The sequence below is a fragment of the Bufo gargarizans genome, chromosome 2, assembly GCF_014858855.1.
Source record: "Bufo gargarizans isolate SCDJY-AF-19 chromosome 2, ASM1485885v1, whole genome shotgun sequence".
In the NCBI taxonomy this organism is placed as follows: Eukaryota; Metazoa; Chordata; class Amphibia; order Anura; family Bufonidae; genus Bufo; species Bufo gargarizans.
Genome location: NC_058081.1, coordinates 478,737,859 through 478,752,150, shown reverse-complemented (window position 1 = coordinate 478,752,150; position 14,292 = coordinate 478,737,859). Strand labels below are relative to the sequence as shown.

At 43.9% G+C, this 14,292-nt stretch overlaps 1 protein-coding gene across 3 annotated transcripts in view; it reads left to right on the top strand.

Annotated features, from left to right (window-relative positions):
- Positions 1-14,292, top strand: part of PDGFRB (platelet derived growth factor receptor beta) — a 179,243-nt gene that overhangs the window by 91,276 nt on the left and 73,675 nt on the right. For all 3 annotated transcript variants that reach the window (XR_006387876.1, XM_044281126.1, XM_044281127.1), the window contains 5 exons: positions 1,541-1,655; positions 1,763-1,887; positions 2,987-3,207; positions 3,917-4,011; positions 5,876-6,008. Coding sequence is in view for 2 of the 3 variants with exons in the window: in XM_044281126.1 (XP_044137061.1) it covers positions 1,541-1,655; positions 1,763-1,887; positions 2,987-3,207; positions 3,917-4,011; positions 5,876-6,008 (689 nt within the window). In the remaining variant the exon portion in view is untranslated. The remainder of the gene's footprint in view (positions 1-1,540; positions 1,656-1,762; positions 1,888-2,986; positions 3,208-3,916; positions 4,012-5,875; positions 6,009-14,292) is intronic.

Below are 14,292 nucleotides of genomic sequence, written 5' to 3'. Positions count from 1 at the left end.
AATAAAACTCACGCTGCATAAGTCTCCCTGCACTCTTCTTCTCCAATATTCTTCTACTAATCATTTCCAGCAACACTGTCCCTAGAGCATGAGCACTTGTCATATCACTCCCTATGCTCAGCTCACAGGACAATGGCAGATACTGCCCGGGATAAGGGTTTTATAGGGCTTTGACAGGATGGCGATCTGCAGACTGGCTGGCTGCACGGCATTATGGGTGATCTTGCCTTCCCAGGCTTGTCTCTTCTACATTTAGTTTCGCTTTGTAACACTGCCTTTTTCGAAAAACCTGATTTGTTACCATGAAGCGTAAGAAAATTTGGCTTGGTTTAGAATCTTCGGACCGAATTCCACTTCAAATGCTTCGCTCAACACTACTTCTAACCACGGAAAAAGCAGGGATTTAAATGTAGAAATGACAAGTCTTACTGAATATTTTCCATAACACTATTTATCAGCCTGCTCAGTTCCTTCGGCTCTATAGCATGCTGCCTGCACTGCATTTTTGTCATGACTGGTTCACTTTGAAATCCTTATAAAATATAACATGGTATTAATTATCTCAGGATTTTGGAACTATTTTGATTTAAATGGACATTCATTAAGGGGGTATTCCCATCACATACAATGGGGGCATATCACTAGGATATGCCACCATTGTCTGATAGGTGCGGGTGCCAGCTCTGGCACCCACACCTACATTGAGAACGAAAGTGGGGAGAGCTGTTCCCCGCCGCTCCCATACAAGTAAATGGGAGCACACTGCGCACGCACGGCCCCTGCTTCCATTCATTTCTATGGGGCAGACGGAAATAGCCAAGCCAGCGCTCGCCTATTTTCGGCGGCCCCATTGAAATTAATGGAGAGTGGCTGCGCATGCGTAGTGCGCCCTCCATTCTTTTATCCCGTGTCATTCTCATTGTTGGTGCGGGTCCCAGAGGTGTGACCTGCACCTATCAGACAATGGGGACATATCCTAGCTATATGCCCCCATTGTATGTGATGCTAAAACCCCCTTAAAGGGAACCTGTCGTGTGGATATTTGATTATAATCTAACTAATTATATACAATCATTAACTACTAAAAAGTGCCTTAGATGTATTAGATGGCAGATTGACTGGGTCAATTATAGAAAGTGATCCAGCATTTTGCTAAGAGAATCAGTCACTTATTTATGTTGCCCTTAGTTAGGACACCATGAAACTGGTGACAGGTTCCCTTTAAGTCCAAGAAAATGAAGATTGTTGTTGGCTTTGGAATCAACGGGGGGGGGGGGGGGGGGATTTATCAAACTGGTGTAAAGTAGAACTGGCTTAGTTGCCCTTATCAACCAATCAGATTCCACCTTCATTTTCCAAAGGAGCTGTGAAAAATTAAAGGTGGAATCTGATTGGTTGCTATGGGCAACTAAGCCAGTTCTACTTTATACCAGTTTGATAAATCTCCCCCAACATGTTTTGCTTTTGGAGACAATCTGACTATTTATCATGTAATCTTCAGACAGTAGCATAAAGAATGACAGAGAATATATATTTCCAGGTATGCCAGTTATTTGAACATTGTGAGAGTGAAAGAAAAAGATGGCGGTAACTACACCATCAGGGTACATAACGAGGACGATGTTAAAGCTATTCATTTTAACCTTCAGATAAACTGGTGAGCTTTTCGTCTTGTTTCTTTTCCCACCTACTTAGTAAAAAAAAAGGCTTGAAAATGTTTGGATTAATGTCAGTGTTTTTTTTAATGATCTATGCATTTTTAGTTCCAGTTGAAATACAGGAAATAATTGACACTCACCCAGCAAGTGGTGGACAATTAGTGATATGTGTGGGCAAAGGTATGCCAATGCCAAACATCACCTGGTTCTTCTGCAGTGAAATAAAAAGGTAAGAAGTTATTTTTGTTGCCACTATGGAGCAGGTGTTAGTCCATCCTGTGATTGACGGGGTGTGTTATGATAGCAGTATATAATGCCTTTGATGGGTAGGTTGTGCTACTTTGGAAACCCAGCAGTTTCAATACATTTATCAAAGGTGTTGTCCAGGATTAAGAAAATGATTTGCCTCTTTTGCAGAAACTGCTCCACATCTGTCCTTAGGGTGTGTCAGGTATTGTAGTTGAGTCCCATTTGCTTGAATGAATACAACTGCAATACCAGAAACAGCCCGTGTTAACCATGTATAACCCTATTAATAACATTAGGGTACCTGCACACGTTCAGGATTTAGGATGAAATCCACAGGTGTTCGCAGGCAAATCCGTGCGGTCAATCAGCATCAATTGTTGTGGATTTGGTGCCGATTTTCCGCCTGAGGATTTTAGTAAGCGAATGGAGAAAATCCGGTTATTAAAAAAAAAAAAATTTACATGCTGCGGATTTTAAAATCCGCACCGCAGATCAAAATCAGCGCAGAAAAAAAATCTGCATCGTGATCATTAAGAATTTCTAATTCTCATAGAATACAATGTACATGACTTACGGTGCGGATTTGCAAATCTGCACTGAAAATCCGCGCTCAATCCTCATCGTGTGCATTTAGCCTTACAGTGTCTTCACTAGCGGCAGATTTTGTGGCAAAAAATTCTCCAACAGAAAATCAGTTCCATTGACCTTGATGTCGCCTGCAGAAATCCATGTGCTTGCTGCCCCATTCAAATGAATAAAAAACTGATTTTCAATCGCACAATTTTCTGCCACAAAATCTGCTGCGTTTGAAGGCCCTCTTACAAAAAATAAAATTCCTTGAACGATTTGAATTGGTCCCAGGTAAAATGTTGACAAAAGGTTAGAAGCATCACCTTTTCACTAATTCCATAAAGTTTGAAATCAAATTAATGTTTAGTGCTATGCTAATGTCCAGAAATATTACTAAAATACTGGACATTGGGAAAAGTGAACTTGAGCACCCCGTGTCTTATAATTCACCCTGCAGGGATTGTCTACTACAATGTCATAATAATATTTTCTGTTCTTTAAACCATCAGATGTAGCAGTAAGAGGTGGGACCTGTGGAAACCCATCGACCACATAACATCACAAATGGAATTTGATGTTAACACCACTTATACCCAGCCAGAATATGGAACGTATCAGGTCAAGAGTGTACTCCATGTCCGGAGTGTGGGAGATTCTGTGTCAGTGCGCTGTGCTGGGGAAAATGACCTTGGAGTTCAACACCACCGAGATGTGACACTTGTGCCTCATTGTGAGTATTGCATCATTTTGACTAGAACACATCAGGGGGGTACATTTTTCATTTTTATTAAAAGATATTTCCAACTTAAGTTCGAGGTACATCACAAATGCCTAGTAAGTATGGTTCCCATCTCTTGGCCCTTCACCTTTTATTTGGAGGGGGTGGGTGTAATGATCTCCATTTTCCGCACAGTTTCCATAGAGTTTCATTCCCTTAGCATGATCACCTGTCCATTAAACTCCATGGAGAATGACCAGTTTGTGAACTGGCAAACAGGTGGGTCACCACATCCCCCTTCTCCCAATAGGTGAGGGTTCAAAGGGTGAGTTGTATCTACTGCAGACCTTTTTTAAAAGATGGGGATATTTTTCATATCAATCAATGGTGATCAGGGGTATCACTTTGCTCTTCAAAGAGGTTCTGCAGCTGAGACTTGTTATAAAGAAATGATGTAACTCTACTATAAATAATAAGAATATGAGAAGTCAGATTGGAAATCCATGACCTGGATGAATATACAGTAGTTAGCTCCTAGTTGACCTCCTGCTCTTAAATGGTCCTGGATCTACTTTGTGACTTCTAATATTCATATAATTAACAGGAGGGGAGACAATACCACATAGATTACCACATCACCTCATAGATAATGCATTTACTATAAACAGTAAGGTTTTTGTCAATCTGTAGATATATTGATTAATGTATATGTTTATTTCAGACCTAACCTTCAAAGTCATGCTAATTTCTGCGGTTCTCGCCCTGATTGTGCTGTTTGTGATTTTCCTGATCATCCTTATTGCTCTCTGGCGAAAGGTATGTGTATTGTATTTTTTTACATCATTATAAAGGGTTGTTTTGTAGAGATCCAGAAAAATTGCATCCCTGCCACTAATCACATTTGCCCAAAAAATTATAATTATATATATATATATATATACATACACATTTCCATTTTGCCCAAATGTTTATGCACAAATAAGACGTCATACATAAATGATAAAGGGGTCCACGGTAAATTCCCTGGTGGTCTAGTGCAGTGAATGGATTATTGCTAAAGTCCCTGGTGGTCAATAGCAGTGAAGGTGTACAAGTACATGTTCTTTAGGATTGCTCCTGGAGATCTGTGTGACTCCTAAAAATGACCTTGTCCATTAAGTAACTAATCTATTCCCTTAAGGGCTCATGCACACAAACTTGCACGGGCACTGTCCGTGTGGCCTGCGTTGACAGGTGCAGACCTATTCAACTTGAATGGGTCTTCAATCCGTCCTCACCACAAAAAATAGAGCATCTTTTATATTTTTTGCAGTGCTGAGGCATGGACCGAAATGCCACAGAAGTGCTCCATGAGCCCTAAGGGTATTTGCTGGCTTTAAAATATTGATGATCTATCCTCAGGATAAGGGCTCATGCACAAGACCGTATGCCCTCCGAGACATACGGTCCGTGAGTGGGACATATGTCCCGGAGCGGTATACATCGTGCGTATGGGAGCGCACAGCATCATAGGTTACTGATACTGTGCGCATCGGGCCGTCCGCGGGACTATAGTCCTGAACTCATATGATCATATTGCTCTATTCAGCACTGTGTCTTCTTTCTAGGCCAGTGATGTCATGTTCATTGGTCACATGACCTTTGTGCAGCTAAATCTTATTCAAGTGAATGGGCCTGGGCTGCAAAACCGAGAACAGCCACTGTACAATGTTCTGTACTGTTGTAAACCCCTTTAAGATATAATGATGAAAATATTAATAATTGCATTCATAGATTTTTTAACTCTGTAAAGTACAGTTGGATCGGTGCCTTTTTTAACAAAACCCATCAGGTTATGGATTTTCAAACACTTTAGATCATCACATGTTAACAGAGCAGTGAATAAATCTTACATTTAAGTCTAGGAATTTTCCAGCAAAACAAGGAATCCAATGAAAACGAGTGTGAGGGCCAAACCAAAATAATTCTAGGCTAAAGTCCATGTATGCAAAAAGGAACAGAGAGTAAGGCAGTGGTTACACTCAGACACTTGTGAGACATTTGTTGCCCATATATTTTGAACAAACTGGAATTGCGAGTTTTCCATTCTATGTCTCTCCAGTTGGATCTGATTCTTGTGTTGGCAACAGCTTTGGAGGAAGACAAATGAGCCAAAAGCTATAATTGCATAAAATTATACTGCTGAACATGTGGTTGAAGAGTAGATGACCCAACATATGCCAAAGATTAGCTTTCACCACGCCTCTGTGTTCTGAGTGATGGATGTAGAGTCTAATCAGGATACTGCTGGAGAAGTCACTATGAGCAGAGAGGCCAAGCTGAGGAAGTGGTCAGTGCAGAGAGCTGATGGCACTGAATATGGAAAGACTGCCTCAAGTTAGACTGAGGACCACCTCAAGGAGTCAAGTTTGATGACGGACTCCCTTTAACAAGGAGTATCAGCCTTAATCTTTGCAGACAAAGTCTTTGACAGTACAATTGATACCATGGTTGGTTGTGTACAAAGTAAAAGAGGTTTAACTCATCACTTAATCAGGCAGGGCCCCTGCTTGATCTTCTCAGATTCCACTTCTGAACACTCTTACCAGTTTCATTTTTTATAACCAATAATGTTAGCAATCAAAATCATAATCAGTAAATTACGTGAAACGTCAATTATTATTTATTTTGAAATCTGCAGAAGCCACGTTATGAAATTCGGTGGAAGGTAATAGAGTCGGTCAGTCCAGATGGACATGAATACATCTACGTGGATCCTCTACAGCTTCCATATGACTCAAGCTGGGAAATTTCAAGAGACAAACTAGTCCTAGGTAATTGCAGAACTGTACCCTGCAGACTTGCTTATTATTCAAGTTAAGCTTTCAGGTCAGACAACACATTGTACACATATTTACCCAGTATGAGGTAATAAGAATTTTGGAGCATCTAATAATAAATAATAATAATTTCGGAGCATCAAATATTAGGAAATAATAATTTTGGAGCATCTAATATTATGACTTTATGTTGTGCCATTTCTCTATTATTTCTACTAGAAGTTTAAAGGGGTTGGCCACCTTCTGGTTATTGTTGACCATTGCATTTGTGAGATGATTATATGGCATATACTAATATAGTCTTTGTTCTGTGGCATTTTCTATATTTCATATTGTACTCTCCAGTGCAGTTTCTAGGTAAAATTTCTCTCAGGGCGAGTGTCAACCCCCCCCCCCCCCCCCCTCCTCACAACTGCTCGATGAAATAAGTGTCTCCCCATTGTAAAAAATGTGTAACCACATTGCACGGACGGTCACAGTGATGCACCCAGTGACCCAGTGACCCACAGACTCAGGCTCTCACTCACAGCAGGCTTCTTTCTCAGCACTGCTCCGGGCGGGCGGTAACAGACAAGCAGGCAGTGCGGGCGGCGGTGCTCACCTCACTCACTGTACGTCACGCAGTGCGTGAGGTACAGTGAGTGAGCGCCGCCGCCCGCACTGCCTGCCTGTGGGGGGACATTATTTTTAATAAGGATCACTATGGACATTATTTAGAATGGAGGCTGCTGTGGGTGTCATTATAACTGTATAATGTCTGATAGGCCTAGTCCTGAGTTATATTACCCTGCCCTGTATAATAATGTACCCTGATACCCCTTAGTTATATTACTCCAGCGGGGTAATATAACTAAGGGGTATCAGGGATGGGTACATTATTATACAGGGCAGGGTACAGTGGCGTACACACAATCCATGGGGCCCCGGTGCAAAACTGAACCATGGGGCCCCCCTCCCCGTCACCACCCCCACAACATCCCTCCACCAATAGCAGAGTTAGGCTACTTTCACACCTGCGTTAGGTGCGGATCCGTCTGGTATCTGCACAGACGGATCCGCACCTATAATGCAAACACTTGTATCCGTTCAGAACGGATCCGTTTGGCTGCAAGCAGCGTTTTGGTGTCCGCCTCCAGAGCGGAATGGAGGCTCAACGGAGGCAAACTGATGCATTCTGAGCGGATCCTTATCCATTCAGAATGCATTGGGGATGAACTGATCTGTTTTGCACTGTTTGTGAGAGCCCTGAAACGGATCTCACAGGCGGACCCAGAAACGCCAGTGTGAAAGTAGCCTAAGGTTACTTTCACACTGGCGTTTCTGGGTCCGCCTGTGAGATCCGTTTCAGGGCTCTCACAAGCGGACCAAAACGGATCAGTTTAGCCCCAATGCATTCTGAATGGATAAGGATCCGCTCAGAATGCATCAGTTTGCCTCCGTTGAGCCTCCATTCCGCTCTGGAGGCGGACACCAAAACGCTGCTTGCAGCCAAACGGATCCGTTCTGAACGGATACAAGCGTTTGCATTATAGGTGCGGATCCATCTGTGCAGACACCAGACGGATCCGCACCTAACGCAGGTGTGAAAGTAGCCTAAGGCTGGGTTCACACGGGCGTGTCCGGATTAGGTCCGGATGCGTCCCGGTGTATTGCGGCAAACCCGCGCGATTAGGTACGCAATTGCAGTCAGTTTTGACTGCGATTGCGTTCCGATGTTCAGTTTTTATCACGCGGGTGCAATGTGTTTTGCACTCGCGTGATAAAAAACCGACTGTGGTACCCAGACCCGAACTTCTTCACAGAAGTTCAGGTTTGGGTTAGTTGTAGTGTAGATTGTATTATTTTCCCTTATAACATGGTTATAAGGGAAAATAATAGCATTCTGAATACAGAATGCTTAGTACAAGGTCAATTGAGGGTTAAAAAAAAATAAAAGAAATTAACTCACCTTGTCCTCTTCATCGCGCAGTTCCCGGTCTCTTCTGATGAGCTGTCGGCTAAAGGACCTTTGGTGACGTCAGATCACATGCTCCAATCACATGGTACATCACCGTGGTGATGTACCATGTGATTGGAGCATGTGATCTGACGTCACCAAAGGTCCTTTAGCCGACAGCTCATCAGAAGAGACCGGGAACTGCGCGATGAAGAGGACAAGGTGAGTTAATTTCTTTTATTTTTTTTTAACCCTCAATTGACCTTGTACTAAGCATTCTGTATTCAGAATGCTATTATTTTCCCTTATAACCATGTTATAAGGGAAAATAATACAGTGAATAGACTGTCACCTAGCAACCATGAGTGAAAATCGCACCGCATCCGCACTTGCTTGCGGATGCTTGCGATTTTCACTCAGCCCCATTCATTTCTATGGGGCCTGTCCTGCGTTACAAACGCAGAATATAGAGCATGCTGCGATTTTAAAGCATTGCAGAAGTGATGCGTGAAAAAAATCGCTCATGTGCACAGCCCCATAGAAATGAATGGGTCAGGATTCAGTGCGGGTGCAATACGTTCACCTACCGCATTGCACCCGCGCGGAAATCTCGCCCGTGTGAACTCAGCCTAATAGTAAATGGATATTGGTGCCATTCTGAGATACTAGTCTATATAATACATATGTATTATATAGACTAGTAGCTCAGAATTACACCAATATCCATTTACTATTACTGCCAGAACATGTTGGGTGTAGTAGTTTCAGCCCAACTGGGCAGTCAGAGGTTGCCGGCTACAGAAATATAGGAGAGCTAGTTATAAAGCCAGCCCCTGCCAGCCCCCAGCAGACCCTACTCTGAGTCTATTTTGAGCAATTATGAAGACCTTTTTTTTATTTTATTTTTCTTTACAAATCTAATCAAATCAAATCTAATCTTATCTTCATTTCGGACCGGCACCTGCATCTTCGCGAGCTTCCGGCGCCTTCTCCCTGCTGCGTCTCGGCGTCGTTGTGCGTCTGCGCAGCCTTGGGAAGCGTCATGTCCGGTGCGGCCGCCCAATAGGAAATGACGAGGCACGCCGCACCACCGCACCGCCACACCCACGGGAGAATCAGGGGGAGGAGAATGAAGGAGGGTAGGGCTGGCACATAGCACATAACACTGGGAGGCGGGCCCGGGAGGCGGGCCCCGGGTCGGCCGCCTGGTTTTTGCTGTATTTGCGGGGCCAGGGGTCCACAGGCGGCCGGGCCCCCTGGAGGGCCGGGCCCGGTCGCAACTGCGACCCCTGCGACCCCTGTATGTACGCCCCTGGCAGGGTAATATAACTCAGCTCAGGACTAGGCCTATCAGACATTATACAGTTATAATGAGTAAGGACACCAACAGCAGCCTCCATTCTAAATAATGTCCATAGTGATCCTTATTAAACTTAATGTCCCCCACAGTGACAGTGGCCCCCATTTTCATGTCTCCCACAGTGGCCCCCCCATTGTAATTAATGCCCCCCCCCATTGTAATTAATGCCCCCCCAGATCATCACTCGCCTGACAGCAGGCATCAGCACTGCTCAGGGGCTCAGGGCGGGCGGTAACAGGCAGGCAGTGCGGCGCTCACTCACTCACTGAGTCCCGCCCGCCCCTAGAAACGGCCCTGGTATTCTCCCTTGTTTCCAAAAAGTCTTTTGTGTTGTCCACACAGAGGTCTTGTCCATAAAATGTCTGCTTATGGAAGGTCATGTGACCAGGCAAATCACCTCCATGTGATGCCTCCTCCATTCAAAGACACTGCACCTGCCATATGTACTTGTTCTGTTAGGAGTTTAGTGCAGAAGTAGTGTGTCTGAATGGAGGAGGCATTGCACGGAGGTGATTTGCCTGGTCACATGACCCTCCATCAGCAGCCATCTTATGAACAGGACCTCTGTATGGACAGCATGAAAGACTTTGTAAACAATGGGGGATAACTTATGAAATATAGAAAATGTTACAGAATTTCAACAAAGGCTGTATTAGTAAGTGCCATATAGTCATCTCAGAAACACATTGGTCAACAGTAACCAGAAGGTGGCCAACCCATTTAAGAATGAATTGCCAGCAAATACAGGTCCATCCGGGTGTTACCAGTGTAGGGGTGTGTCCCTGCACAGTCTGACTCTACCCAAAGTGCACTCTTTTAGGACAGTGAGTGCCTTTCATAGATATAGAATGTGCAGTCGTCAGGCAGCGTATGGCAAGGGGTCCCTTAAAGTAAATGTTTTCGTCCCAGAGTCTCTTAAAGAAATGGTGTTGGTGGTACCCAGGTGTAGGAATCCCAGAGTGGTGTAGGGTGGCCTACAATGTCCCTTAATGTTTTGTGCATGTGTCACTGTGCTCCTACCTGGATACGTTGGACCCCAGGTGTTGCCTTCCAAAAGCAGGAAAAGGGGATAGTAGTAGTAGGGGATGAAGAAATGATTGAGTCCAGACCTTGTGATGAAGTTCAATAACAGCATTACTTTCAATAAACGTTTCTCCAACAGTTTCAGGCTTTGTCTTGCTTAACAGCAGGCTTTAGCATTCACTCTAGCAGGCAAACTCCTTTTATGCTACATCAGTTACTCTCTGGCTCTGCTGTACTGACAAGCTTTCGGTATAACTTTGCTTTTGCTGTATGCCACAACTTCTCTTTGTAATCTGACGATTAATGAGTACCAGTGAACTTCCTGGCTTCTGAGGCTCCAAGCTGTGGCCTCCATATCCAGCAGAGCTGAAGGTACTCTGGCTGGCTTAGGCAAGGCACGTCCAGCAGGGATGCACACCTGCTGCACACCTTCCCTTGGCAGAGGGTAAACTGCTACTGACTCTAACTAACTAGTCTCCTCCCTTCCTTAGAGAGAGGGTTAGAATGGAAAGAAGGGTTCCATTCTCTTTAACTGTAGCTCTGCCATGCTTGCTGCCACCTTTTGGTGAACCAGGTAAATTACACTTGAACATAACAGTTACAAAATTGGAAATCCACATTGTTTGGACCTGAAATAAATACACATGATGACATGATGTTAACCAATAAAGACAGTAGCGGGGTGAAAAGGTGTTAATGCCACTTTGGGGCTTTACACATGTTCTTCCTGGGTTTTAGCGGACCAGTTCACTGATATCCACTTATGTATGCCAATAGAGCACCACAAAAAGGAAATAAAGTCTACTGTGCCATCTAAACTTGGCATAATAAGCTTTATATGACAGTATAATACAAAATGTGCATTCATACATGTGCAATTACAACCATATGGCTCTGGAATAATCTCCCACCTAGTTCACACAGTAAATGTCAGTGTAGGTAAGCATATGCTTGCTGTAAATGTAACTTACAAATATCATTTTCTCATATGCTGCACTGCTTCACTGATTTTTATAGCGCTGGCTGAGATTGCATCATGGTAAACTTACTGCTCATGTTACAGTTATAAGGTCAACTGCACAGTGCCTTTAAGAATATTTCAACTTTAATCCTACCATTAAAGGGGTTGGCCATTTCCCAGGTGGCCTGACTTATGGAAACTGCTGAGCAGGCTGGCGCTGTTTCTGTAGCTCCCATTGCAGTGAATGGGCACTACACCAATAGCGTAGCTCATCAAGCTATGCTATTTAAGTAACCCCAGGAGTTACAAAAGCAGTGTAACTTGTTCTGCTATGCTGTTTACGTAGCTCCTATTCACTGCAATGGGAGCTACGAAAAGTGCTGGCCCGCTCGGCAGTCTATGAAGGCCTGCCACCTGGGAAGCTTGTGATATGGGACAACCCTTTTAACATCATTTTACAGGTTAACTCTAGAAAAGTTACCAGTACTTTTTATTGTTGTATTTAATTTATTTAACATTTTTACTTCTATACATTCTGGGGCAGATTTACCCAAACTGTCCAATAGTAAGTCAGTGTAAACTTTGGTGGGGAGTGTTTATAAGGGCATCTGTCAGCAGATTTGTAGCTCTGAAACTGGCTGACCTGTTGTGCGCTTGGCAGCTGAAGGCATCTGTGTTCGTCCCATGTTCATATGTGCCCATATTGCTGAGAAAAATGCAAATATGCAACTGAGCCTCTAGGTGCAACAGGGGTGTTGCCGTTACACATAGAAGCTCAGCTCTCTCTGCAACTGCAGCACCCTCTGCACTTTGATCGACAGGACCAGGCAGTGTAAATGTCATCACATCTGATCCTGTCGATCAAAGTGAAGAGGACATGGCAGTTGCAAAAAGAGCAGAGCCTTTAGGTCTAACAGCAACTCCCCCTTTGCTCCTAGAGGCTCATTTGCATATATTAAAACATCATTTTTCTCAGCAATGTAGGCACATATGAACATGGGACGAACACAGATGCCTTCAGCTGCCAAGTGCACATGTAACAGGTCAGCCAGTGTCATAGGTACAAAGCTGCTGACAGATGCCCTCTAAAGTGCTAAGGCTGGGGGGGGGGGGGGGAGTAGCAAACTTTATTACACTTTTTACCATTTTTTGTCAGCCTGGTGTCTTTTGAAAAGTAGGTGCGAAAGTGGTTGTGGTAAACCATGCTAAAAGGACACTTCCATAATTTTTTTGGCACATTAACATCTTATATGTGAACATTCTAGGTAATTACCAGAAAAAAAAAACACTTCATGTATTCTACTTCCTGTCCTGACTCATTAAAGGGGTTGTCTAACATCTGCAAATGGCATTTATTATGTAGAGAAAGTTAATACAAGGCACTTCCTAATGTATGGTGATTGTCCATATTGCCTCCTTTGCTGATTTCATTCATTTTTCAATCACACTATACACTTCTCGTATCCAGGGGGCTATGCCCACCACTGCAGCACGGATACAAGGCAACCTGGATGGCAGCTGCTGAGCATGCGTACCTATGTACACTCTTAGGCCTCTTTCATACGGGCGTCGCGTGTTAGGGCCGGATAGGATGTGACTGTGTCGCGGGAAAATGCACAATTTTTCCGCGTGAGTGGAAAGCATTTTAATGCATTTTGCACGTGCGTGAGAAAAATCGGCATGTTTGGTACCCAGACCCGAACCAGGACTTCTTCACAGAAGTTCGGGTTTGGGTTTGGGATCGCTGTTGTTTAGATTTTATTATTTTCCCTTATAACATGGTTACAAGGGAAAATAATAGCATTCTTAATACAGAATGCATAGTACAATAGGGCTGGAGGGGTTACATTTTTTTTTTTATTAAACTCACCTCATCCACTTGTTCGCGCAGCCCAGCTTCTCTTCTTTCTTCTTCTTTAATGCCCTTGGAGGAAAAGGACCTTTGGTGACGTCACTGCGCTCATCGCATGGTCAATCACATGGTCCATCAACATGGTGATGGATCATGTGATGAGCGCGGAGCCATCACATGGCCATCACATGGCCCATCACCATGCTGATGGATCATGTGATTGACCATGTGATGAGAGCAGTGACGTCACCAAAGGTCCTTTTCCTCCTAGGTCATCAAAGAAGAAGAAAGAAGACGAGCCAGGCAGCGCGAACAAGTGGATGAGGTGAGTTTAATTTTAAATTTTTATTTTTTAACCCCTCCATCCCTAACTTACTTAGCATTCTATATTAAAAATGTTATCATTTTCCCTTATAACTATGTTATAAGGGAAAATAATGAAGATTGGGTCCCCATCCCGATCGTCTCCTAGAAACCATGCGTGAAAATCGCACCGCATCCGCACTTGCTTGCGGATGCTTGCGATTTTCACGCACCCCTATTCACTTCTATGAGGCCTGCGTTGCGTGTAAAACGCACAATATAGAGCTTGCTGAGATTTTCACGCAACGCACAAGTGATGCGTGAAAATCACTGCTCATGTGCAGAGCCCCATAGAAATGAATGGGTCAGGATTCAGTGTGGGTGCAATGCGTTCATCTCACGCATTGCACCCGCATGGAAAACTCGCCCGTGTGAAAGAGGCCTTACTGTTCCGTTCACCAGAGAGGCTGGTGCTTTTTCCTGTAATGTGCAAGCGCAGCCACCGCTGCTGGATTGCAGGTTGGCCATAACCTTGGAAACGAGCAGTGTATAATGTGATGGAAAAATGAATCCAGCCAGCAAAGGAAGCAATATGGATAATAACAATAGATTAGTAAGCGCAGCGTATTAACTTTCTCTACATTATAAATGCTACTTGCTGAAGTGAGACAACCCCTTTAACTTGCAGCGACCGGAACGCACCACAGATCCCTTGCAGAACCCCTTTAACTTGCAGAGTTACTGCCGGCCGCACCACAGATCCCCCAATCATTGCCCTCCCCTCGAAGCCGGTCTGTGCCTAAATTGATAAAAAAAAAACTACTTAACTACCTCCAACTACTT